Source organism: Ornithodoros turicata, chromosome 1, assembly GCF_037126465.1.
Source record: "Ornithodoros turicata isolate Travis chromosome 1, ASM3712646v1, whole genome shotgun sequence".
Lineage (NCBI taxonomy): Eukaryota > Metazoa > Arthropoda > Arachnida > Ixodida > Argasidae > Ornithodoros > Ornithodoros turicata.
The window spans coordinates 5,889,446-5,910,391 of NC_088201.1; the positions used below are offsets into that span (position 1 = coordinate 5,889,446).

At 47.9% G+C, this 20,946-nt stretch overlaps 2 protein-coding genes across 4 annotated transcripts in view; both read left to right on the plus strand.

The window, feature by feature from the left end:
• Window positions 1-6,110: 6,110 nt before the first annotated feature.
• On the plus strand, window positions 6,111-20,094 carry LOC135377572 (myosin light chain kinase, smooth muscle-like). Its single transcript, XM_064610487.1, has 19 exons — window positions 6,111-6,327; window positions 7,006-7,151; window positions 8,060-8,261; window positions 8,326-8,432; window positions 8,507-8,693; window positions 8,758-8,893; window positions 9,213-9,388; window positions 9,479-9,693; window positions 9,804-9,951; window positions 10,046-10,146; window positions 10,204-10,411; window positions 13,123-13,313; window positions 14,611-14,822; window positions 15,302-15,522; window positions 15,678-15,737; window positions 16,353-16,652; window positions 18,712-18,912; window positions 19,404-19,574; window positions 19,952-20,094. The coding sequence occupies exons 1-19, from the start codon at window positions 6,111-6,113 to the stop codon at window positions 20,092-20,094; spliced, it is 3,342 nt and encodes a 1,113-aa protein (XP_064466557.1).
• LOC135377385 (titin-like) overlaps window positions 19,408-20,946 on the plus strand; it is a 92,298-nt gene continuing 90,759 nt past the window's right edge. For all 3 annotated transcript variants that reach the window (XM_064609751.1, XM_064609752.1, XM_064609753.1), the window contains exons 1-2: window positions 19,408-19,574; window positions 19,952-20,090. The gene's annotated coding sequence lies outside the window, so the exon portion shown is untranslated. The remainder of the gene's footprint in view (window positions 19,575-19,951; window positions 20,091-20,946) is intronic.

Genomic DNA, 20,946 nt, shown 5'->3' on the forward strand with positions numbered 1-20,946 from the left:
AGGATAACACGGACAGGACCCTGCACAGGAGTTGCGTATTATGCCGCGGTGGGTGTGATCTAGTAGGTCGTGGGAGCGCTCCTACCGGATCATAAGGACAGGACCCTACACAGGAGTTGCATATTATGACGCGGTCGGTATAATCTAGTAGGTCGTGGTAACGCCCCTACCGGGTGATAAGGGCAGGACCCTGCACATGAGTTGCATATTATGCCGCGGTCGGTATAATCTAGTAGGTCGTGGAAACGCCCCTACCGGGTGATCAGGGAAGGACCCTGCACAGGAGTTGCATATTATGCCGCGGTGGGTATGATCTAGTAGGTCGTGGGAGCGCTCCTACCGGATCATAAGGACAGGACCCTGCACAGGAGTTGCATATTATGACGCGGTCGGTATAATCTAGTAGGTCGTGGTAACGCCCCTACCGGGTGATAAGGGCAGGACCCTGCACATGAGTTGCATATTATGCCGCGGTCGGTATAATCTAGTAGGTCGTGGAAACGCCCCTACCGGGTGATCAGGGAAGGACCCTGCACAGGAGTTGCATATTATGCCGCGGTGGGTATGATCTAGTAGGTCGTGGGAGCGCTCCTACCGGATCATAAGGACAGGACCCTGCACAGGAGTTGCATATTATGACGCGGTCGGTATAATCTAGTAGGTCGTGGTAACGCCCCTACCGGGTGATAAGGGCAGGACCCTGCACATGAGTTGCATATTATGCCGCGGTCTGTACAATCTAGTAGGTCGTGGAAACGCCCCTACCGGGTGATAAGGACAGGACCCTGCACAGGGGTTGCATATTATGCCGCGGTCTGTACAATCTAGTAGGTCGTGGAAACGCCCCTACCGGGTGATAAGGACAGGACCCTGCACAGGGGTTGCATATTATGCCGCGGGCTGTACAATCTAGTAGGTCGTGGAAACGCCCCTACCGGGTGATAAGGACAGGACCCTGCACAGGGGTTGCATATTATGCCGCGGTCGGTATAATCTAGTAGGTCATGGAAGCGCTCCTACCGGATCATACGGACAAGACCCTGCATAGAGTCGCATATTATGAGATGATCGGTATAATCTTGTACAGTCTTTCTCACACTGCGGGTCATGACCCCCAAATGGGTCATGAGCCTCTTTCTGGGGGTCATAGAAGGTCCAAGCACACATGCGATATGTCTTGAGCCACACAGACCAACGTATTGATTTGCTTGTATCAATAGAGCAAATACATCCTTCTCATTAAAAGACATGATTAAGTCTGTGATTAATGTCCTTTAAATAAATTACAATGTAAATGTACCTGCGGCATTGAATAAAGTTAATTTTCGGAAGGCTTATGAAGGTGGGGGGGGGGGTAGGTTTGGTACTACTCAAAGGGGTCACGTACTGGAAAAATTTGGGAAACACTGATCTAGTAGGTCGTGGAAGCGCTCCTACCGGATCATACGGACAGGACACTGCATAGGAGTTCCACATTATGACATGGTCCTCATTATCCAATAGGTTGTTGTTGTACTAATTTTATTATGTGAATATACATTCTATTGTTACTAGCTGCAAAATCTGCTTGAACTTTCGCTCCGCCATCATTATTTACGCGAAAATGGTACGTTTCGCCGCTACCGTTAGGGCTAGTGAATGGCATCATCTGCCATCGTTGATATCCGTTTGAATCCAAATCAATCTAGTTTCTCCAAAATGGCGGCACCCAGTAAATAAGGGTGAGGTATAAGTACTGGATGGCCCGTAATAATATGGAGCTGTATGTCGACCTGTGATTGGCTGGATACCTCAAAAAGTGGGTGGAGCCTCAGGCATGTGCAGGTCCTATTAATGGCCAGTCTCTTTTTTAATACACGGCACTGTGTAGTAGGTCGTGGGAGCGCCCCTAACGGGTCATACAGACAGGACACTGCATAGGAGTTGCATGTTATGACACGGTTGGTATAATCTAGTAGGTCGTGCACCGGGACTTTATGGGACCGCTACTAGCTGCCTGCGCGGACAGGAGGTGGCTAGTTGCCGTGGTTACGGTCGCTGGGATGTGATTGGAAAACTCCTGTCACGTGGAGCAGCGATCAGGCCTCGTTTAACCTAAAATGTCTTAGCTTATATACTCGAGCTAGCACGGAGGTGTGTTTGGCTAAAAAAATGCTCTGTTTATCACGGACGAGAAGAATTCGTCTCAGGTTTGAAGCCAAGTTCGCGGCAGGCATAGGAGAATATATTTTTAGACCACCATACGGATCACTGTAGGACTCTGGCAGCAAGCAAACCTTTGACATGCGCACCTACGGCTATATAAGGGCACTTGTTACATGCAATCTGTTCGTCTCCTCCTGTTAGCTGTTTCTAGCCCAACAAATCACACTGCGGGAAGCAGTAGCGCCGTCAGGATTTTTTCCAGGGGGAGAGGGGCAGAATGTTTGGGGTGGTGGTGCGTCAACTGCGCCCGCAACTACATTGTCTTGGCTCAGAAACCCTACGTTTCTGGAAGCCAGGGGGGCAACGGCCCCCTTGCCCCCCGTGACGGCGCCCATGGCGGGAAGCACATGCCTACCTACGCGGGAGGAACTAGTTCGGAAGCACAAGGAAAACCTACTTTCTGTTCTCCACGAAACCAAAAGGAAGCTACGCGTAGATGTACGCAACCGGAACGTAAGGTGGAGTGGAGCAGAGTGACGTTGGAGCAGATGTCTCCCCAATGGTCCAATATTCCCAATCCAATGGTCCCAATCCAATATTGGTAGAGGAATGAGGCAATCAAATGTGGACCATCTCTCACAACCTGCCGTCCTCTGTATAGCTCTGTCGGTAACGTCCTGGTTTGCTGAGCTCAAGATCGCGGGTTCGATCCCGCCCGAGGACGGTAGCAACGCGGGGGAGGTAAACATTGCTTCCAGCACCGTGTGTCAGAGATTTTCGGCGCTCGTCAAAGGGACCCTGTCCTACCAGCGGAACTTTTGGGAAGAGGTTCCTACCCTGCGGCACGTACAGCACGTCCCCATACAAATAGGGTGACTCACCTTACGTGTAAATCTACTCCCATTTTTTTTAATCTCTCCCAACCAATGGCGCAGCAGCGTCGAGCGTCGAGTAGTATCTCATGAAGGTCGCACGTGCGTAGAAGGTGTCATCTATCTTTCGATGTATGACAATTTGTAAAGTCCGCCTTCTTGAACTGGCTTCCCTGGTAAGAACACACATCGGGTTTAGGATAAATGCTAATCGTCGCCAGGCGCAACAGCCAATACTGCGGATAACTAACGGGATAACGGTCTGTAAGACCCTCTTAAAAGTGGATAGGATCCATACCGTGGGCGGCTTCTACAAGGACGGACGGCAAGTACCCCCTCCTGTGCTTCAGCCCAAAGTCATTGCACACCTTTCCACATAAAGCCAGGCTAATGGCTGCGTCACTGCAGTATGAATTGTCTGTGAAAGTCAACCTATCCGACGTACGTTGTGCGCTCACTAGCGGACCGTCGTCTGTACCGTCATCAAGCGGACCGTCTTGACGGACGCAGGCCTGATTGTTCACCAACGGCTGCAGTCAACTGCGACGTGTGCCAGGCTTGTCACCACCGCCCGTCGTTCACATGCGTCGCCACGAGTGTCGCACGGGGTACACGGTCGGAGGTGAACTTGAAAAACTCAGCGAGGGGTTAACCAAACGTGAACCAACAGATCAACGAAATAGGAATCCCCCAAAATCTGGAACGACAACAAAAATTGAACGAATGGAAGTCGCACAAGGCAAACAAATGTCTCATGGGTAACCCCACAGAAATCGTACCATGCTGAATGCGGCTTTGTGCCAACAGCAAATAGCATTCGCGAGCAAAACCGTTTCTTGGTCGGATGCACACCGATCGGGCCCCACGATGGGCGCCATTTCGTGGGACCCTCTCGGTGTCCCACAGGCGGCCCAACTCACCTAGGCCAAGAGAAGAGCAACACTAGCTTGCTGCGACAACAGTTTAATCCACCGCACTTGTTTGAACCGCATTGTTGGTGCCCTGAAACCCCAAAGGCGGGAAAGTCTCCCAACGCCAAAAGGTGCTGCACTCATAGCCCTTCGCGCTGCCGTATTGCTCTTCCGATAACGCCACGTAACTCATGAGGGTTCTATAAACAGTACAGTCATTTATTCCCACAAAACATATGTCCTAGTCCGGACCAGTCTACCGTACCAATGTCATTGCGAACGTCACCATACGCGTGACCATAAAATTGGCGGCGCCCACAACTGGCAGTCAAACCGTTCGTAAACAACCCGATTAGCTTTCCTTTGCATCATTTCCTGCTGTCTTTCCACGTCAGTGATTAATTATCTTATCAATATTCTTTCAGTAGACCACGTAGATTTGCAAATGTTGCCTCGTATTGCAGACCACCCCCAACTTAGTAATAATGATACCGGTGCTAAAACTCACATCAGAACATAAAAAAAGAGCATCTTTTTTGCAAACATCCTCCATTGCGGGAGAAACCAGCCACCATGCTCAGTAAAAAAAAACACCTTTCAATTTACGCCAGCAAGGAACGATCATTTAATAGTTTCACGGTTGTGGGGAAACAGTCGACTAACGCCAAAGCACAATGTGAACGAGGTCACATAACATGACAATGATGTTTCTTCTGACCAGGACAAGACGGTGATTTTGTCATAAGCGGACCACAGGGAGGTCATAGAAACGGCTGTCTTAGGACACGCGACAAGTAGGAACGAAAAATTTGAAGTTTCCACGTTTTGAAAATCAAGCTAGCGTGTCGTGTTCTGTCGTTCGTATTTTTATATCGTTACGCGGCAATCGGTATGTTTTCCGTAACTTGTGATCATTACGACGGCTTGTGATGACGACCGTTTGCATTACGACGCGGCCGCGCTTACTGTGCTGTGCTGTATCTGGCTGGGTAGAGACGCTATGGTCCTACACGTCAGCTATTAGTTTTATGTCATATTTCAATTCGAAAGGCCCTGTCCGTCGAGTTGAAAGCAGTCAATCGGAGCTAGTCCAAGAGTACACTCTAAATCTGGTCACCCATAGTAAGGGTTAAAAAATGATCATTTTTTAACCCTTACATCAGGGGTTATGGTCTAACCCTTTTGTACGGGTTATGTAGGCGTGGCCTGCACATAAGCGTGACACTCAAGGCCGCAGTTTTTTAGCCTTATGGGTTACGAAACGTAACCCTTCCCGTAGGCGCTGAACCCCGCTTTATGGGTTACCAGTCCTCTGCAGCGCTCTTCCCTTCACAGCAGTGTAGCTTGTGGTGAAGCCCGCTCGCTGAGTGCATCGCCGTGTGGCCCCAGCTCATGTACTTCTAGAGAAGTGGCAGTGTACAGGCATGAAAATAAAATTGTGTTTGTGATAAAATAAACGCATGCACACTTGTACATGAAATCCGAGTATGGAACACATCGATTTATTATGGCTAAATGACAAATTACAAAATTATTTCACAACTACTCAGAGTCGGGAAACATTAGTTTGCTTCGTTAAGCCAGCTGTCTGTTGATGCGGATGTGAGTACTGACAACATGACGGACCTGAATTACTGACAACAAATCTGCTCCTGGGAACCATATACGAAATGCTGACAAGTACATGCAAGATATTGTATGATACTTCACTCTGCGGCTTGCGTTATCCTGGTGGTGTACCGTAGCTTGTACTCCAATCATTCTAGAATAGTCGAACAGTTGTACACAGAGGCTTACTGCGCCGTGAAATTCGATCCCGGTGTACCCAGGTCATCACTGTTTCTGCATCTTGAAAAGACACATGCATGAACAAGCCTTAGCTGACGTCAGACAGCTACACTCGCTCTCAAAAGCCGGTCACACATTAAAAGAAAGAGAGGGACAAATGTAAAAAGAGAAGAGATACACACTGTTGCAAACTCACTGTTTCGTCCCGAATGGTGGCCACAGCCATCTCCTCAACGCGAGGCACGTCTACAAAAAGCACCGCCACTTGTTTGTTTTGCGACAGCACAATTCATGGCTTTAATAATTGCGGAAGACACTCACCAATTGATTCAAGACGCCCCTGTGTTGAAGGCGAATGGCCGCAGAACACACACCACCCAGTGCGGTCGCCGGCATGATCCTCAATCTTCTTCATGAACTCAGCACAATCACACTCATTTTGCTTGCATCGACCCCAAAAGTTGCCGCGAATGTCCTCGGAAGTGAACATCAGTACAGCAACAACAAGACGGAAGAGTTCAAAGCCAACGAGTCGCAGAGACAACTTGATCCAAGCCTGGACTCGAAGCTCCGAGCGTCCGCGTCCGTTCAGTTTGAATGTTTCAGCGCAGGCGCAGAAGACGCGAAACTTGTAGCAAATTCGTTCTTGTCCTCGTAATAAGGGTTACGGTTGAGAGTATGGGTGACTGGAATTACGTAAGGGTGATATTTGAAGGGTGACATCGATGACACGTCACTGTCACCCTTGTAGCACGGTGCCGAAGCGTTACAGCGGGCTCATGTAACCCTTGGAATGGGTTCTAGACGAAGTAACCCATGGATTTAAGGGGGAAATGCCAATGTAACCCCTGGAACACAGGTTACAGGCCGTTAAGGGGGACGATAAGGGGGACCGGATTTAGAGTGTAGTATGACCTATGAGTGATAGTTTCTGTGGTGTATGACCAGGAACAGACGGCGGGACAGCCCTATAGATCAAACATAGCGAGGTATGCCGAAGTTATGCCATCACCCATGGCATTTAAGCCGTCTCTGCCCTCTTTTTCGCTTCCGCCTATACCGATGAAGACCGCAGCGCAGACATTTGCTGACAGTCTCTCTGAACTCGGTTTGGGGAATCGCGATCTATAGTTAGTAAGTGACTGAGTCGGACCTGCAACGAATCTATAATGCATTTCCTCTACAGGCCGTGATGACGCATTGCTGAGTGTAGTAACTGTTGAAACGTTGTTTCACGTGCAAGAAACAGTCATCGTTTGCCTTATCGACGTGCACTCCTTTCTTACCAGGAAAGCCCTCCTCGCCCGAAGTAGTACCGACAGGAAAGGAACTGCAGCAAGGTCAACCACCGGAAGTGACGAAACAACCCACGTCAGTTACTGTAAGACCCGGAGAAAGAGCTACACTTCAGGCTACTGTTGTTGGCACTCCTAAGGTGAGCTCTAAGCGCAGTTGTCACAGGCAGCATGTATGTTGTCCTGAAAAAGTACAGTCTTGCATACAGTACAGTCAAAAGTACAGTCACAAGTGTCATATGTATCATATGTTGCATGGAAGACGACATTCTTAGGTGTACTGGTCATCTCGAGATAACAGCCTTCCAAGAGTTTTCAAATCAGACTCAGCTAAGCTTGTCTCGGGGGCACGCAGCAGTACTGGCACAAAGCGTGGAATTACCCAAAGAGCGTATAACCCCCGTTTTCGGTCTGGGAACAGTAATCGCTCAACGGAACGTTAGGAACAAGCATGAGCTTAACGGCTGTTGGCCATGACGAGGAAAGCACCTTCACGAGCGAATGTAGAAACGCTCAGGACCACTATCAACCGAACTGCATAAGTCGCTGACATAATGTAACTGGCAACAGGAGAATCAAGCATTTAAAATCCCAGGAAAACTATGCCCCAGTGGCATGACACCTATACTGGTACCTAAGTTTTCTACAACTCGTACAGCTTGGGACAAAAGTTTACGGAACACGGCACTGGCACATTTCTTCATCGGAGCGGCCCCCTGTTAGGTATTAGGAAGAGATCGAACAAGAAACGAGTGACCGGCTATTCTGTTAATATTTCAGTATGTGTGTCTGCTCCTTTTGGCTGCTAGGGTGTCGTCCCAACAGCGAAAAACGATACCTCGGTGTTCCGTAAACTTTTGTCCCAAGCTGTACCTCCATACTGGAGATTCACATAGAAGAACCAGAACAGCAGCGGATGATATTGGTTACAACGCTGCTAGCCATCAAGTTCTGGAATATACGGAGACAACAGAACCTGTTTCAATAACTCTCCCTATGTATTTGTATATGGTGCATTAATATGAGGCTGTGATTATTGTGCAATTAGCCGGACGTCCAGTGGTACAAAGACGGACGACCTATCACAAGAGGTGACGTAGTTCCAGTCACAGAGACCGCCCCGGATGGAACGATCACAACGAAGCTGGTTGTCGAGAGGGCAACCTTGGAAGATGCCGGCACCTACTGGTGCGTCGCTAAAAACTGGTGGGGAAAAGCTGAAAGCGTCCGAGTCACACTTAACATCAAAGGTAAGAAGCGATCTAGGGACGTACAAGAACGTTTATGAGCGGTATGCCATGATCATCGTTCCAGGTGCTAGGGAGCCACCACGGTTCGTGGAACATCTGGCACCGGAGGTTGTCATAAGTGGCCTCAGCGTCGTCTTGCGCTGCAAAGTTATCGGTTCACAGCCCATAACGGTAGAGTAGCATGAAACAAGTGGTGTAAATGGTATGATGTGCACTTGACTACAAATGAAAATTTTGGCCAACAGGTCAAGTGGTACAGGAATAGGCGGGAAGTGAAACAAACTCCAGATTTCCGGATGGAATATAATCCCGAGTCCGGAAATGTTGTCCTTACAATCGCTGAAATCTTCCCGGATGATCAAGGGCTTTATTCTTGCAAAGCTGCCAACGAGTTTGGAGAGGACGAAACGTCAGCACCCGTCACAGTGACAGGTATGGATATGACGTGATGCGTTTGAGTGTTCGAGATCAGATTTCATGCTTTTCCACCATACAGATATGGAGTTGTTGGACGCTGCACCTAAGGTACAGCCGCGCTTCGTTCTTCCCTTGCGCCCATCGTCATTTCCTGAAGGTGAACCTGCAATGCTTCGAGTTGAAGCGCACGGTGTTCCCGACCCCACGTTTTCCTGGTGAGGATTTTCGTTAGATATTTACCCATTCTCTTGTGGAAGCTATATCATTGACCATACTGAGTGCTAGCGACGATAACCGTTTACTGACGAGAGGCGCTGCTCGAAACTCGAATGCTCGAAGATATCGTATTTGAATTTCATAGTTTTGCAATGCGTATTGGGCGTTACGTGAAAGCTTAAAGCTTGCTTCAGTGTTCGTGATATTTCAAGTTTCTAAGGTAGGGTAAATAGTGCCGTTTATCAAAACTCAGCGACAGAAACGCGTAAAATGGAACACGGTATGGCGACTAACTGGCGAGTTCCCTTGTCTTCGTAGGTACTTTGAAGGCCGCCAACTGAAAAGTTCTCGCGACTTTCTCGTTACAACTGAAGGGCTCACCAGTAATGTAATGATAGCGGAGCTGTTCCCTGAAGACGCCGGCCCTTATGAGTGCCGTGCTCAGAACCCAGCTGGAAGAGCAACAACATCAGCAAATCTTAGTGTCTTACCTGGTCAGTACACTTCTCGTTACGGCTTCACGTACTTGCTGTGTGACTCCGTGTTGCTCTATATGAAAGTATTTTGTTACCTGATAAATGCAGCTGGTGGTCCAGAATCAGGTGCTGTGACGCTGGACGAAGCTGGTCTTCCAACTCCCCAGCCCGATGATCTTCCACAGATGTCGGCCCCTATCTTTACGAAAGGCCTTGTATCGCAAACTGTTCCGGAAGGCGGATCCGTAGTGTTCGAGGGTCAGGTGTCGGCTTTCCCGGACGTCGTGTGCTTCACCTGGTATCTAAATGGAAGGGTGCTAAAAGTAAGTGTCACTAATGTAAGATCATTGGGTTCGTGATTAACTGTAATATACTAGGGCTTAGAACGGAAAACAAAAACATGCACACATGATATACGTTGTTTCGAACGCAGTCGTCAAGAGATTTCCTGATCCACAGCGAGGGCACTAAAACAACCCTGAAAATCGCCGAGGTGTTTGTGGATGACGCGGGAACTTTCTCGGTAACTGCTGAGAACCCCGTCGGTATCGCGACTTCTCGCGCGAAACTCACTGTAGAAGGTAATGGAAAGCAGATATGGTGGCTTCGTCGTATTAATCCTCATTACGATAACCCTCCTCGTGTTGAAAACAAAAAATCTCTTTTGTTTTACAGTGGAGTCCAGTGAAGTAGAAAACTTGGAAGCACCTCGGTTCTTAACAGAACTCACTCCTGTGACAGTGATGGACGGCGGAGAGGCTAAACTTTCTGTCTACGTGAGTATACAGGTACTGTCTTCAAGTGCATTCCTGTACCTGAGGAACATTGCACAGGTGACCGGAAAGCCTCCACCGCGTGTCACGTGGTACCACAACGACCGGGAAGTCAAGAACAACGCTGATGTGTGGACGACACTCCGAACGGACGGCTACTGCGAGCTCTTCATTTCAGAAGCGTTCCCCGAAGACATGGGCGAATACGTCTGCAAGGCCACGAATGTTGCAGGAACGGCTACCTGTAGGACGCACGTCCATGTCGAGGGTATGTCGCTGCACGCAACTGTGGATGTAGGGAGCATTTGGGCGCGAGCAAGAGGGCGGACAGAGTGGACAAAATTACTGAAATCCAAGTATTCACAAGGAAATATTTTGCTCGTAGAAAAGTTTCTATGGCGTAGCATAGCGCACTGTTGCTCCGAGATGCTCGTGATGTTGTGCCCTCATCGAAATAGCAGTAGCCCCGTGAGACACGTCATTATGAAAAAAAAAAAAAAAAAAAAAAAAACAAGGTGGGGAGGGGGCTTTCTCGATTTGGGGGGGAGAGGTCCGCGAAGTTTTGGGCGTATAATATACTTTGGTGACTATAGTGATGTTAATTGCGTTAAATTGTGTTAATCAGTTGATGACTTTCGTGAAAAAAAGAAAAGAAAAAAGAAGTAGAAGTATCGTCTTTTGGCCGCGGGGTAGTCAAGCAAGTCGGGCAAATCAGAAACTCTCACCTGCAAATTCTTGTATCAGAATTTCTCGACATTTAACAGAAACTGGCTTCGAGTCGTTTTTAGAGCACAGACGATCGCAAATGCTGCACACATGTGTGACTAAACTTGTTCTCGAGAAACCGTTTCGTAAATTCTTTCGTCGGCCGCTGGACACTTTGACTGGTAAGTTACAGCACTAGTTGACAGTTCTGAAACAGCTGAAGAACCCCTCGCAGACGACATTTACGGCCATCGCTTGGTGATCGAGCGCGTTTGAGAGCGTTGGGGCAAAATTTTTTTGGTCGACGAAGGTAGTCGAATACGTCGAAGGTTGCTCTCCAGATTTTCTGCAATAACAAACAGCGTTGGGCTAGTTGGTAAGCATACGACATGGTAGAAAGCGGCACAAAAACACGGACTAGAAGAAGACGACAACACCAGCGCGGTTGAGGGTGTCTAAGGGTCAAACGGGTACTGACCAGGAGCGAGAGTCTAGGCGTAAGAAGTTCCTTGTCGTCCCGTATGTTCACTCTGTGTCTCATAACCTAAAGAAGGTGGGGGAACGTTTTGGGGTTAATGTGCTGTTTTCAGCCCCCTTTAAGCTGAGCAGGTTATCGGCGATTGTCAAGTCTCCTGCACGGAAGCCTATATGTGGTGTCCAATCCATTTGTGTCCTGTAGGTTAGGTGTGGTCTACAGTGTCCCCCTCTCGTGTGGTCGATTTTATATAGGCCAGACGGGTCGGTGCGTCAATATAAGGCTCAGAGAGCATGCTTCATCCTTGGGAGGCACACCCTCTGGGCATCTTGCGCTGCATTGTAGTAGATGTGGGTGCAACCCGATTTTTCGAGACACTGTAGTTGGTGCTGTGTCATCTAATGTCTTGACTAGAGAAATGGTAGAGGCCTATGCTATCAATAGGACGGGTGTTAAGTGCGTGAGTCAGGCGTCGGTAACATTATCGGGGAGGGAGATTTTCTTCCTTGATAGCAGCGCATGGAGGACACTTATCTCTGTTTGGGATGACCCTGATTGAGGCTGTTGCTTCCGTAGGTGGCGTCGCGGTGTGCGCGATTGTGTCTTTTGGTCACATTAAAATTGAGTTGTGAGTAAAGCGCTGTTGTTGTCGTCGTCTTCTGGTCCGTGTCTTTGCGCTTTCTACCATGTCGCAGATTTTCTGGTTCTGTGCTCTCGGACACGCTCAGCTCCGGTTTTGGGAACCTTAGGGGCCTCGGTAATTTCGGCTTGTACCAAAACCTTCCGTGTGGGGGTACCCTCTCATGCGTTCAACAGCAGCTTTTAAAGGGACGGTGAAGCGCAGAGATATGTATCGCCACTTTTAAGGCACCTTACAAGGTTTACGCTATTCTTGTATACTCAAACTCGAGTAAAGTAAACGAAACAAACCAAACTTATACGGTGATTATTTGGCAAGTTATCAGCGCGGACTGTCATACCGAGCTCCGATTTCGAGCGCTTACTCCCCATCCCCACTGTTCGCGCTAGTCGACGAAACGACCTTGAAACTTGTATAGAGCCATTGTTGCTATCAGAAACCTTTCGCAAGATGCATTTTGCTGCAAGCGATGGTAAGCAACTTCCAAAACGTTACATAAAATTTCTCCAGTGTCAGTCACATAATCGATTGATGCCAATGTCACATCATGTCCTCAACCAATTTTATCCTCGCTTCCCACAATAAATGTATTATTCCACGATAGGTCTGAGAATGTTACCTGGGGCCCTCTTCTCGTCAAAGTAATCGACCTCGATTACTTTGTGTTTCGCCTGTCGTTGGTCGTTTCGTGAAGAAGGCGTGAAGAACGCACCGAACTCAGAGAATCGAGAATCGAGAATGGGGCGAGAACGTTGTCATTCGAGATGATGGTTGGCTAGGAGCGTGCTATGTGGTGAAGTTCATTTTTAAGAGTGTAGATAAAGCATGAAGAGTGCAGGATCAAGTGCTCCACTATTGGTTGAGGGCGCTTGACATTCATCTCTGTTGTTCTTCACGCCTTCTGCACGCAACGACCAATGGCAGGTGAGACACAAAGTAATCGAGGTCGAGACTTGGACGAGAATAGGGCCCCTGGGACCACGTTGTTCGAGAATAGCGAGCACAATCGTCCAGAACATTTGTGCTACTGCGTTATAATTTTTTTTTTTTCTGAGTAGTGGAGCTTGCTTGTATTGTCATAACTGTGCAGATAAAATGCAAGATGCGCTTTGCCTCATATTGTGTCATCGCCCTTTATTGTTTCTTAAATATGCTGTAGCATACGAATACGTCCCAGACTCGGAAGTGGCGTCGGCGACATACGACACGACGGCTGCAGGGAAGCAACACACTCAAGAGGACTCGTACTATTCCATGGACACGATGCAGAGCTTTTCTGAGTTAGACGAATCCGATATGGAGAAAATTCCTGACCTCCCACGTGACGACGGAAAACCACCGAAGGCCCCGGTAAGTCTCACAATTCATAGCCAGAAGGTTCGTGCGCAAAGCAGCTATCTCTTTAAGCAGTCTAGTGGCAACGGTGCGTTCGGGTACGATTCAGCTGCACAAGACAAATACGGGGTATCTGCGCTAGCTGTGGTCAGATTTTTTTTAATGTACGAAAATGCCTTAAAGGGACTATCGCATCCATCTCAGACGATTCCGAAACTGTAGCGCCGTTTTACTCCGCGTTCATCGCTGATAATAACGCCGAAAACCCGACGCGAATTGGCAGCGTTGTTCCTGTGTAGTTTGATATAAAACTTCGCAAGAGCAGACGACGCATTAGTGGGTTCCCTCTCCGGAAACGTCACACGGACGAGGCCAATCACTGCTGCACCTATGATATGGAGAATACCAATCACGGAGCGGCCGGAGGGACCTTGGTAGCCTTGGCAACCGACAGACAGGCGGCCGGGCGGGCGAGCGAGGCGGAATGCTAGGGAACGGCGTCTTCTCTGTTACCGGCTCGCGGAACGTTGTTTCTGGTTAGTGTCGAACGTGTTCGTACAGTCAGGAGCGTAACGCCTTGTTTCACGTAACATGGTTACGTCTGCACTCACACTGGTAAGCGAAAGCCAGCGTATTTACCGAGGACTTTTCACTTAGTATAGTGCGATGCGAACGCCAAGCAGACGATCTCGGAGACAATCGCCTGCGCTGCGCTCCTATTCGTGTGCCTCGCTTACGTCATCATCGTGTTGGCTGCAGATGGAATGCGGACCTTTAAAGCTCGATTACTTAATATTTAAGCTGTTTTCGGAAGAGAAATTTGGCAAAGTTGACTCTGAAACGGTGACGAACATTATCCTATCGGTATCATACATACGTTCCCGGATGCGATCGTCCCTTTAATTACAATAATTGCTCACTTACGTTCATTTTGTATGGCTCTTCCTCCTCCTCCTCTGAGCATACATCTGCAGTACATCGGGTATCCGCGCGAGCAATATTACCGGGTAGGATGTCCGCGAAGGACAGCGAGGAAAAGAGCGTGCACCAAGAAGATATCACGGGAACAAATAGGAGTATCCGAACGAGCATCTCTGTTTAGCTTTGCTCCGTTTGCATGTGTTTGACAGTAAATTTCACAATTGTGACTTGATAGTATCTTGAAAGTAACCTGTTACTTTTGTGAGTATTTAGTATTCTGTTCAAATACTTTTCACGGTTGAGTTTCAGGTACTTTGTGCCTGGTACCCAGTGACTTAACTTGAATACTTTTTTGAGTACCATGTACAAGTCTACCCTCTACGCTGTGCAGGGCAAAACCAAGCACCGTAAGCAGCCTCACAAGCGAAGGAAAAAGAGGACATCACGAGGAACCCCTGAAATACCGAAAGAGGTGATCCCACCCTGTTATGAGCCCGTGCAACCATGGGAGCCAGGCAGACGTAAAACCTCAGATCCAGGTTCCGCTCCCGTGTTTGTGGTTCCACTGGAAGATGTGGTCGTTCCACTTGGGCAGCCTGCCACGTAAGTACACTGGGACAATCACAAAGGGGGCTGCTGTGCACTTTAGCACGGCTTAAGACAACAGGAGTGGACAATAGATTACCGATTGTCATTGATAGTAGTGGTACTATTGGATGTAATAAAGCTGAGAGAAACATCGGCAGTCTTACAATGTCGTGGAGGGCCAAAAAGACCTACGTCTGAGTGCCGCCGACGATGATATGACTGTGGTATCTGTCTGTCACGCTACAGATAGTTATCCCTAACATCGATACTAAACCCCACAGCATTTTTTGATAATTTTCTGTATCCCAGCTGTGTTCTTTTGTTTGCTTGAAAGCATTAGGGAATAGCAAGCCCACACCGTGGCTAACCTTTTTCTTCCCTTTTTCTTACTTTGCATTAAACATATCCCCCCCCCCCACAGCATGGGAAGATGCCTGAGCAGATGGGCTTTCTAGTAGGGGTACTTTGAAAGTATTTCCTGTTGTCTCATGTAGGTTGGACTGCAAGGCTGTTGGAATGCCAAAGCCCAAGATTGTATGGTACAGAGACGGAGAGGTGGTGAAGCACACGCCGGACTACCAGCTCTATTACGACACACAAGGTCTGTCATCCCTCACCATCTGTCACACAACGTTGGAAGACTTTGGAGACTACGTGGTGGAGGCGAAAAATCGCTATGGCGTTGATAGCACGCAAGCAGAGCTCATTCAACTCGGTAAGCTCATGCTGTGCCTTTTGGAATGAACACAACCTGAGAACCACTCAGGTGGTCCGCGCTATTTTGGTTGTCTTCACTTCTTCGGAAGTCAGCTAAAGTTTACCTGCACAGGTCGCAGCACTATCATAATCGTTAATTTCGTACTCCCGCAGACTTGAACTCGATGCGGCCAATGCGAAGGATACCACGAGCAGATCACAGGCTGAGCTTGGGTAAGTATTCAAAAGCGTTCAGGCGGGTACATAGAGAATGATTGACAAGGTATCTATGTGCCTCTTCTACGGCCATAAAAAAAAAAAAACTACGGCCATAAAAAAAAACAATTTTTTTTAATTTTTGGAGTTCGGGAAGTGTTTGGGTGTATCCTATTCATTGCGGTTATAAGTTTGAATGAGAATGAAGTCTCTTGACCCAAAATTCACATGGTCTCTAGGATCTAGTCCCTTCGTGTGCAGTGTCTAGTTCAATGGCCTCTATTCTAGCATGCTTGCTTTGCAACTCAATATTGGCGCTTGAAGTGCTGACGAGATTGATTTTTCTTTTTTTTTTTTGCTGTTATCGTCAGAGTCGGAAGATATTATTTGGGGAGAGAGGTTAGATAACAAACCATAACCAACTGGTGGAGAAGTCGAACCATGTCCTAGAAGCCGACTGACCAAAACGGTCGAGCACTACTGCGCATTTAAATTTTTGCATACTAGTCATCAATGACATTTGCGGTGCTTTGGATAGTGTCGCTTGCACCGAATATTTTACAGTATTGACACTACTCCATAATTTATCGTCACTAAAGTCTAACCCACTTTTTGGCACGACTTCCCGTTCAGATTACCAGCCAATGCGCCCCCGGTTTGAAATGCCTCTTCAGAGCAGCTACTACAAACCTCTTGGCTTCCCGGTCACCTTGGAATGCTTAGTACGAGGTCGGCCCAAGCCTACCATCACTTGGTATCACAATGGCATCCAAGTGGAACCATTGCGTATGCCTGTCTACAAGACAACGGTCCTTAGCGACAAGTGCATGTTGCACATCACGGAAATGACAACTGCCACACAGGGACACTACGTCTGTAAGGCAAACAACGACGCAGGAGAACGGGTGACGGAGTGCTTCCTGCATATTGGAGGTAAAAATATTTTTAGCTCCAAATATTCATATATATAATTAGAAGTAGATTTACACGTAAGGTATGTCAGTCTAGTGTGGCGACATGCTGCACGTGCCGCAGGGTAGGACTGGGGATAATTTGGACCACCTAGCTGGGGTTCTTTGGGGATAATTTGGACCACCTGGGATAATTTGGACCACCTGGGGTTCTTTGGAGATAATTTGGACCACCTGGGGTTCTTTGGGGATAATTCGGACCACCTGGGATTCTTTGGGGATAATTCGGACCACCTGAGGTTCTTTGGGGATAATTTGGACCACCTGGTGTTCTTTGGAGATAATTTGGACCACCAGGGATTCTTTGGGGATAATTCGGACCACCTGGGGTTCTTTGGGGATAATTTGGACCACCTGGTGTTCTTTGGGGATAATTTGGACCACCTGGCGTTCTTTGGGGATAATTTGGACCACTTGGGGGTTTTGGGGGGATAATTTGGACCGCCTGGGGTTTTGGGGGGATAATTTGGACCACTTGGGGTTCTTTGGGGATAATTTGGACCACCTGGGAACTGAACCCCCGTTCTTGAGCTCAGCAGGTCAACACGCTACCGACTGAGCGACTGAGGCTGGCGAATATAACTGAGTCAGGGTTAATACTCGGTTATGGACCCTTGTTTCGTAACTATGCCACGCTCATGCCCCACCTATATGCCACATGTGTTGAAAACATGTCATCGTTACGTAACACTCATGCTCTTATGACTTCTGTTCCTGTCAGGATCATTACCCGTGGCCCACAGTTAGGGATCCGGGTTTTCGGACTTGCCCGAAAATATCCGAAAATATCCGAAAAGCGTACGCAAGTAAAATTGAAACCAGTTCAGATTTATCCAACAAACTGCTGTTTTGAAGTGCTCCAATAACCGAGAGCTCACCAAGAAAAGCCATGCCCTGAGTTGACTTCCTTCCTTCTGTGTCGAGATTGCCTTGCATCGCTGGTTACCGGCCCCGCGACAATGAAGGGTGACTCTCTTGACACAAATTCGCTGTGCAGTAGTCTTTCACGTGAAGTCTCGTGCGTGCAGCAACTCGGCGTCCTCCTAAAAGTGAATAAAGGAGCACAGGTGACATACAAATTATCTTCTTGAAAGCGTAGCCGGTCGTTGCAACGCAGACAGTAATACCCCTGTCACACGGGCATTTCTATCCTTCTCGAATCCGATCTGCATCGAACTTCCCGAGCACGCTCGAGTTTTGATGCTGCTACACGGCCACTTTCAATGCGCATTGAATGGTTGACCTGTGCAAATGAATAAACGGAACTCATTAATTTCGCGTTTCCTGTATAACAGCGATATTAGTGGTAATTTATCGTATACCGATGTAAGCATCATTTGTAGCTTCGCGGGCATGTCCGTCTTAAGTTATGACAGTTCACCGGGGTCGAGGATGCAAATGGCGTCCGTCGAGCCGTCTTGAAATTCTCAATCCTGTTATGGGAACTGTCTTGAGTCAAGCAGGATCAAAGTTCGATCCTGCTTGGAAGCGGCCGTGTAGCACCATCCGATCTGCATTGGGTTCAAGCAGGTTCGGTCGAGCAGGATCGAAAATGCCCGTGTGACAGGGGTATAGATGGGACGCAAGCGAAAGCTATCTTGCGACTATGTCAAGAAATATCCGAATTTCGGGAAGATGATCAGGTCACCCGGCGGTTGTGATACAGATGATCATGTCTGCATGTTCCGCCGCATAACAGTAACCGTCATTTGCAAAACAGCTTCTCCTTCGTTTTCTGAGTGTGTACTTACACAGTCGTCGGTTCTTCTCTGACCTTCAGTTATCAACCCAGTTGCAAAAAATAAACGACGTAAAATTCCGAATTCTCGAAAAACAATAATAAACTCGAAAGAAAAACCTAAACCCTACCTGCGACCTATGTCTCAACCTGTTGTGACCATGGACGCTGTGCTCTTTGTGCTCTCACATGTATTTCTCGCGCTTTAGTTCTTGTTAGTTCATAGGAATTGTGTGTGGAATATGACAAATGCCTTCTGCTTGAACGGTTCAACCCACTGCAGAACCCGAGGATCAAGGGTTGGAACCCTATCAACCACCGGAAAAGCTGCATCCAGCAGGCGTCCCATTGCCCCCGTTTCTCCAGAAGAAATCTCCAAGGGTACGGACGTCAGAAGATGAATACTTGAGCTACGAATCGGAGTCTGAAATCAGCTTCAAGGAAACGATTGCACCCCAAATTCGGAAGTTACCGAAGCCAAAAGGCAAGTGTTTATAGTATCATGTTCCCTTAGGCAGAAGACAGGTTATGTGCGACGGTTGGAAAACTGATTTTTTAAAAAATTAGATATTTGGTGGCCTCTTTCCGTTAAGGAGCTTTAAAACAACAAGCCTCATCAGAAACGAAACTTATCAAAGAGAGTTCCTACAGTGTTTTGGTTCGGGCAATGGCATGCCGTTTTGTTGGCCTATGTTTTTGGTGAATCCTTAGCCCATAATGTTGTCGCTGCATTATTTTATTTTGGAAAAAGGTAGTTGCAGTTTCCCCAAATTCCAGAACGTACTTATGCCGGGGTACTTCAGCTTCTGAAAAAAAAAATTACAAAACATCAAAGCTCGTTAGAACATGTACCCTAGAAATTTAAAAAAAGGGATACCTAGCGATATTCCACACGCTTGCAGGATTTGCATGTGCCTAAGTAGATGTCTCACTGCTTGATGTCTCACACCGGCGTGGTTCTACTTGTGTACATAGAACTGCCTCCAGCAGAGCCAGAGGACAAAGGGAAAGGGTTTTTCTCGACGATCCTCAAACCAGCGTGGCCCTTGAGTTTGTTCCGATCAGTTTCTCCTCAGCCAACTACACAGCAAGAGCCTTTGGAGAAACCGTCACCGGAGCCTCCACGAGCAGCGTCCATACCAAAAGGTAAACAGGATGTCGGACGCGTTTTCTATAGATATGTGATCATGGGTACAGGACGTCACTGAATAGGTCAGCGTCACAGTCGTAAGGAATGCTCTGTGTCTTGCAAACGAACTTACATTGCTAGCGGCGGCACAGCAATACAGAAATGAACCTTCATGCTTACATGCAGCGCGGGGAGTGCCTTGTGGACATGCCTTTCCCCATAGTCCCTGTATTTTACACTTGGAATGAGGATTTTGTAAACTGGAGCTGAGCATTAGGAGCTGTTTGCCACACAAGCAACCAATGACTCGACAACAAGGGTCTCACACGACGCATAATAGCTGTATTATTGCGCAAGGCTGATGGGATATTTGCTCATGTGTGCCCTTTTAAAGACCTTGGAAAGCCTCCGACTGGACGAAGGCCTGAAGAGATCACAAGGTGGGAACCACGACGACTATCGGAGGTGGGGCAGCCACCCAAGTTTGTCGCTCCCCTGCAAGACGTCGAAGTGCCCGCGGGCTACCCTGCCACGTGAGTGAAGTATTCGTCCCTATCAGTGGTAATACCTTGTAATGACGCCAGTGTAAACGTGGAAGTGCATCGCAGCAAGTAGAGCGGGTAGAAGCCAAGATGGATACTGTAGGGGTCGTTTGTTAAGTTGCTTGACTCGCCGTTGAATTTCGGCTTCACATCTTCATATATGTATGAACAAAGCAGGAGGTATATGTAGTTTATGACATCGTTGTACTGCATGCTAGAATATTGAGGAAAAAAAAAACATTTTTTAACGTGTCGTAGCAAGCGAGATGTAGACCCTTGAACGCACCTCCGCGTCGAGCTCTGACGTCACAGGAGCGTGAGCCATTCCTATTGGTTATCGAAAGCACGTGACCGCAGAGTTGCCTATCGTGATGTCAGAGCCGCATTAGTTTCGGTATAGTGGCGGTGCCGATTTTCTATGCTATGTCTATCACCTTCTTTGCTGTAAAGTTGCTGGGATCACGTCGATGCTTTCCATTCACGCAATTATATTATTTTAGCCTAGTCTTTCAAGTTACTTGCGTTTAATCGAACCGTTGCGCAGCCATTTAGGATATAACTAGAAGTGAGTGCGGAAATGCGTACCCGCGGACGCAGTGCGGGTACACCCGCAACCTGCAGCGATACTGATTGAATTTCTACTCGCAAATAGGAAAATTGCGCTGGGGTACATACCAGCACGTGGACTCACATGTATTTATCACATGCACCTACAAACTAGCCCCGAGCTGCTCTAGGGTCTACAATACCGTGACAAGTCAAAATTTTCGCACCTGCATGCATTCAAATTGAGAATAGTTCTCTTCATCTCTACGCCATTCAATTTGTAAACTTGATAATTGAACGT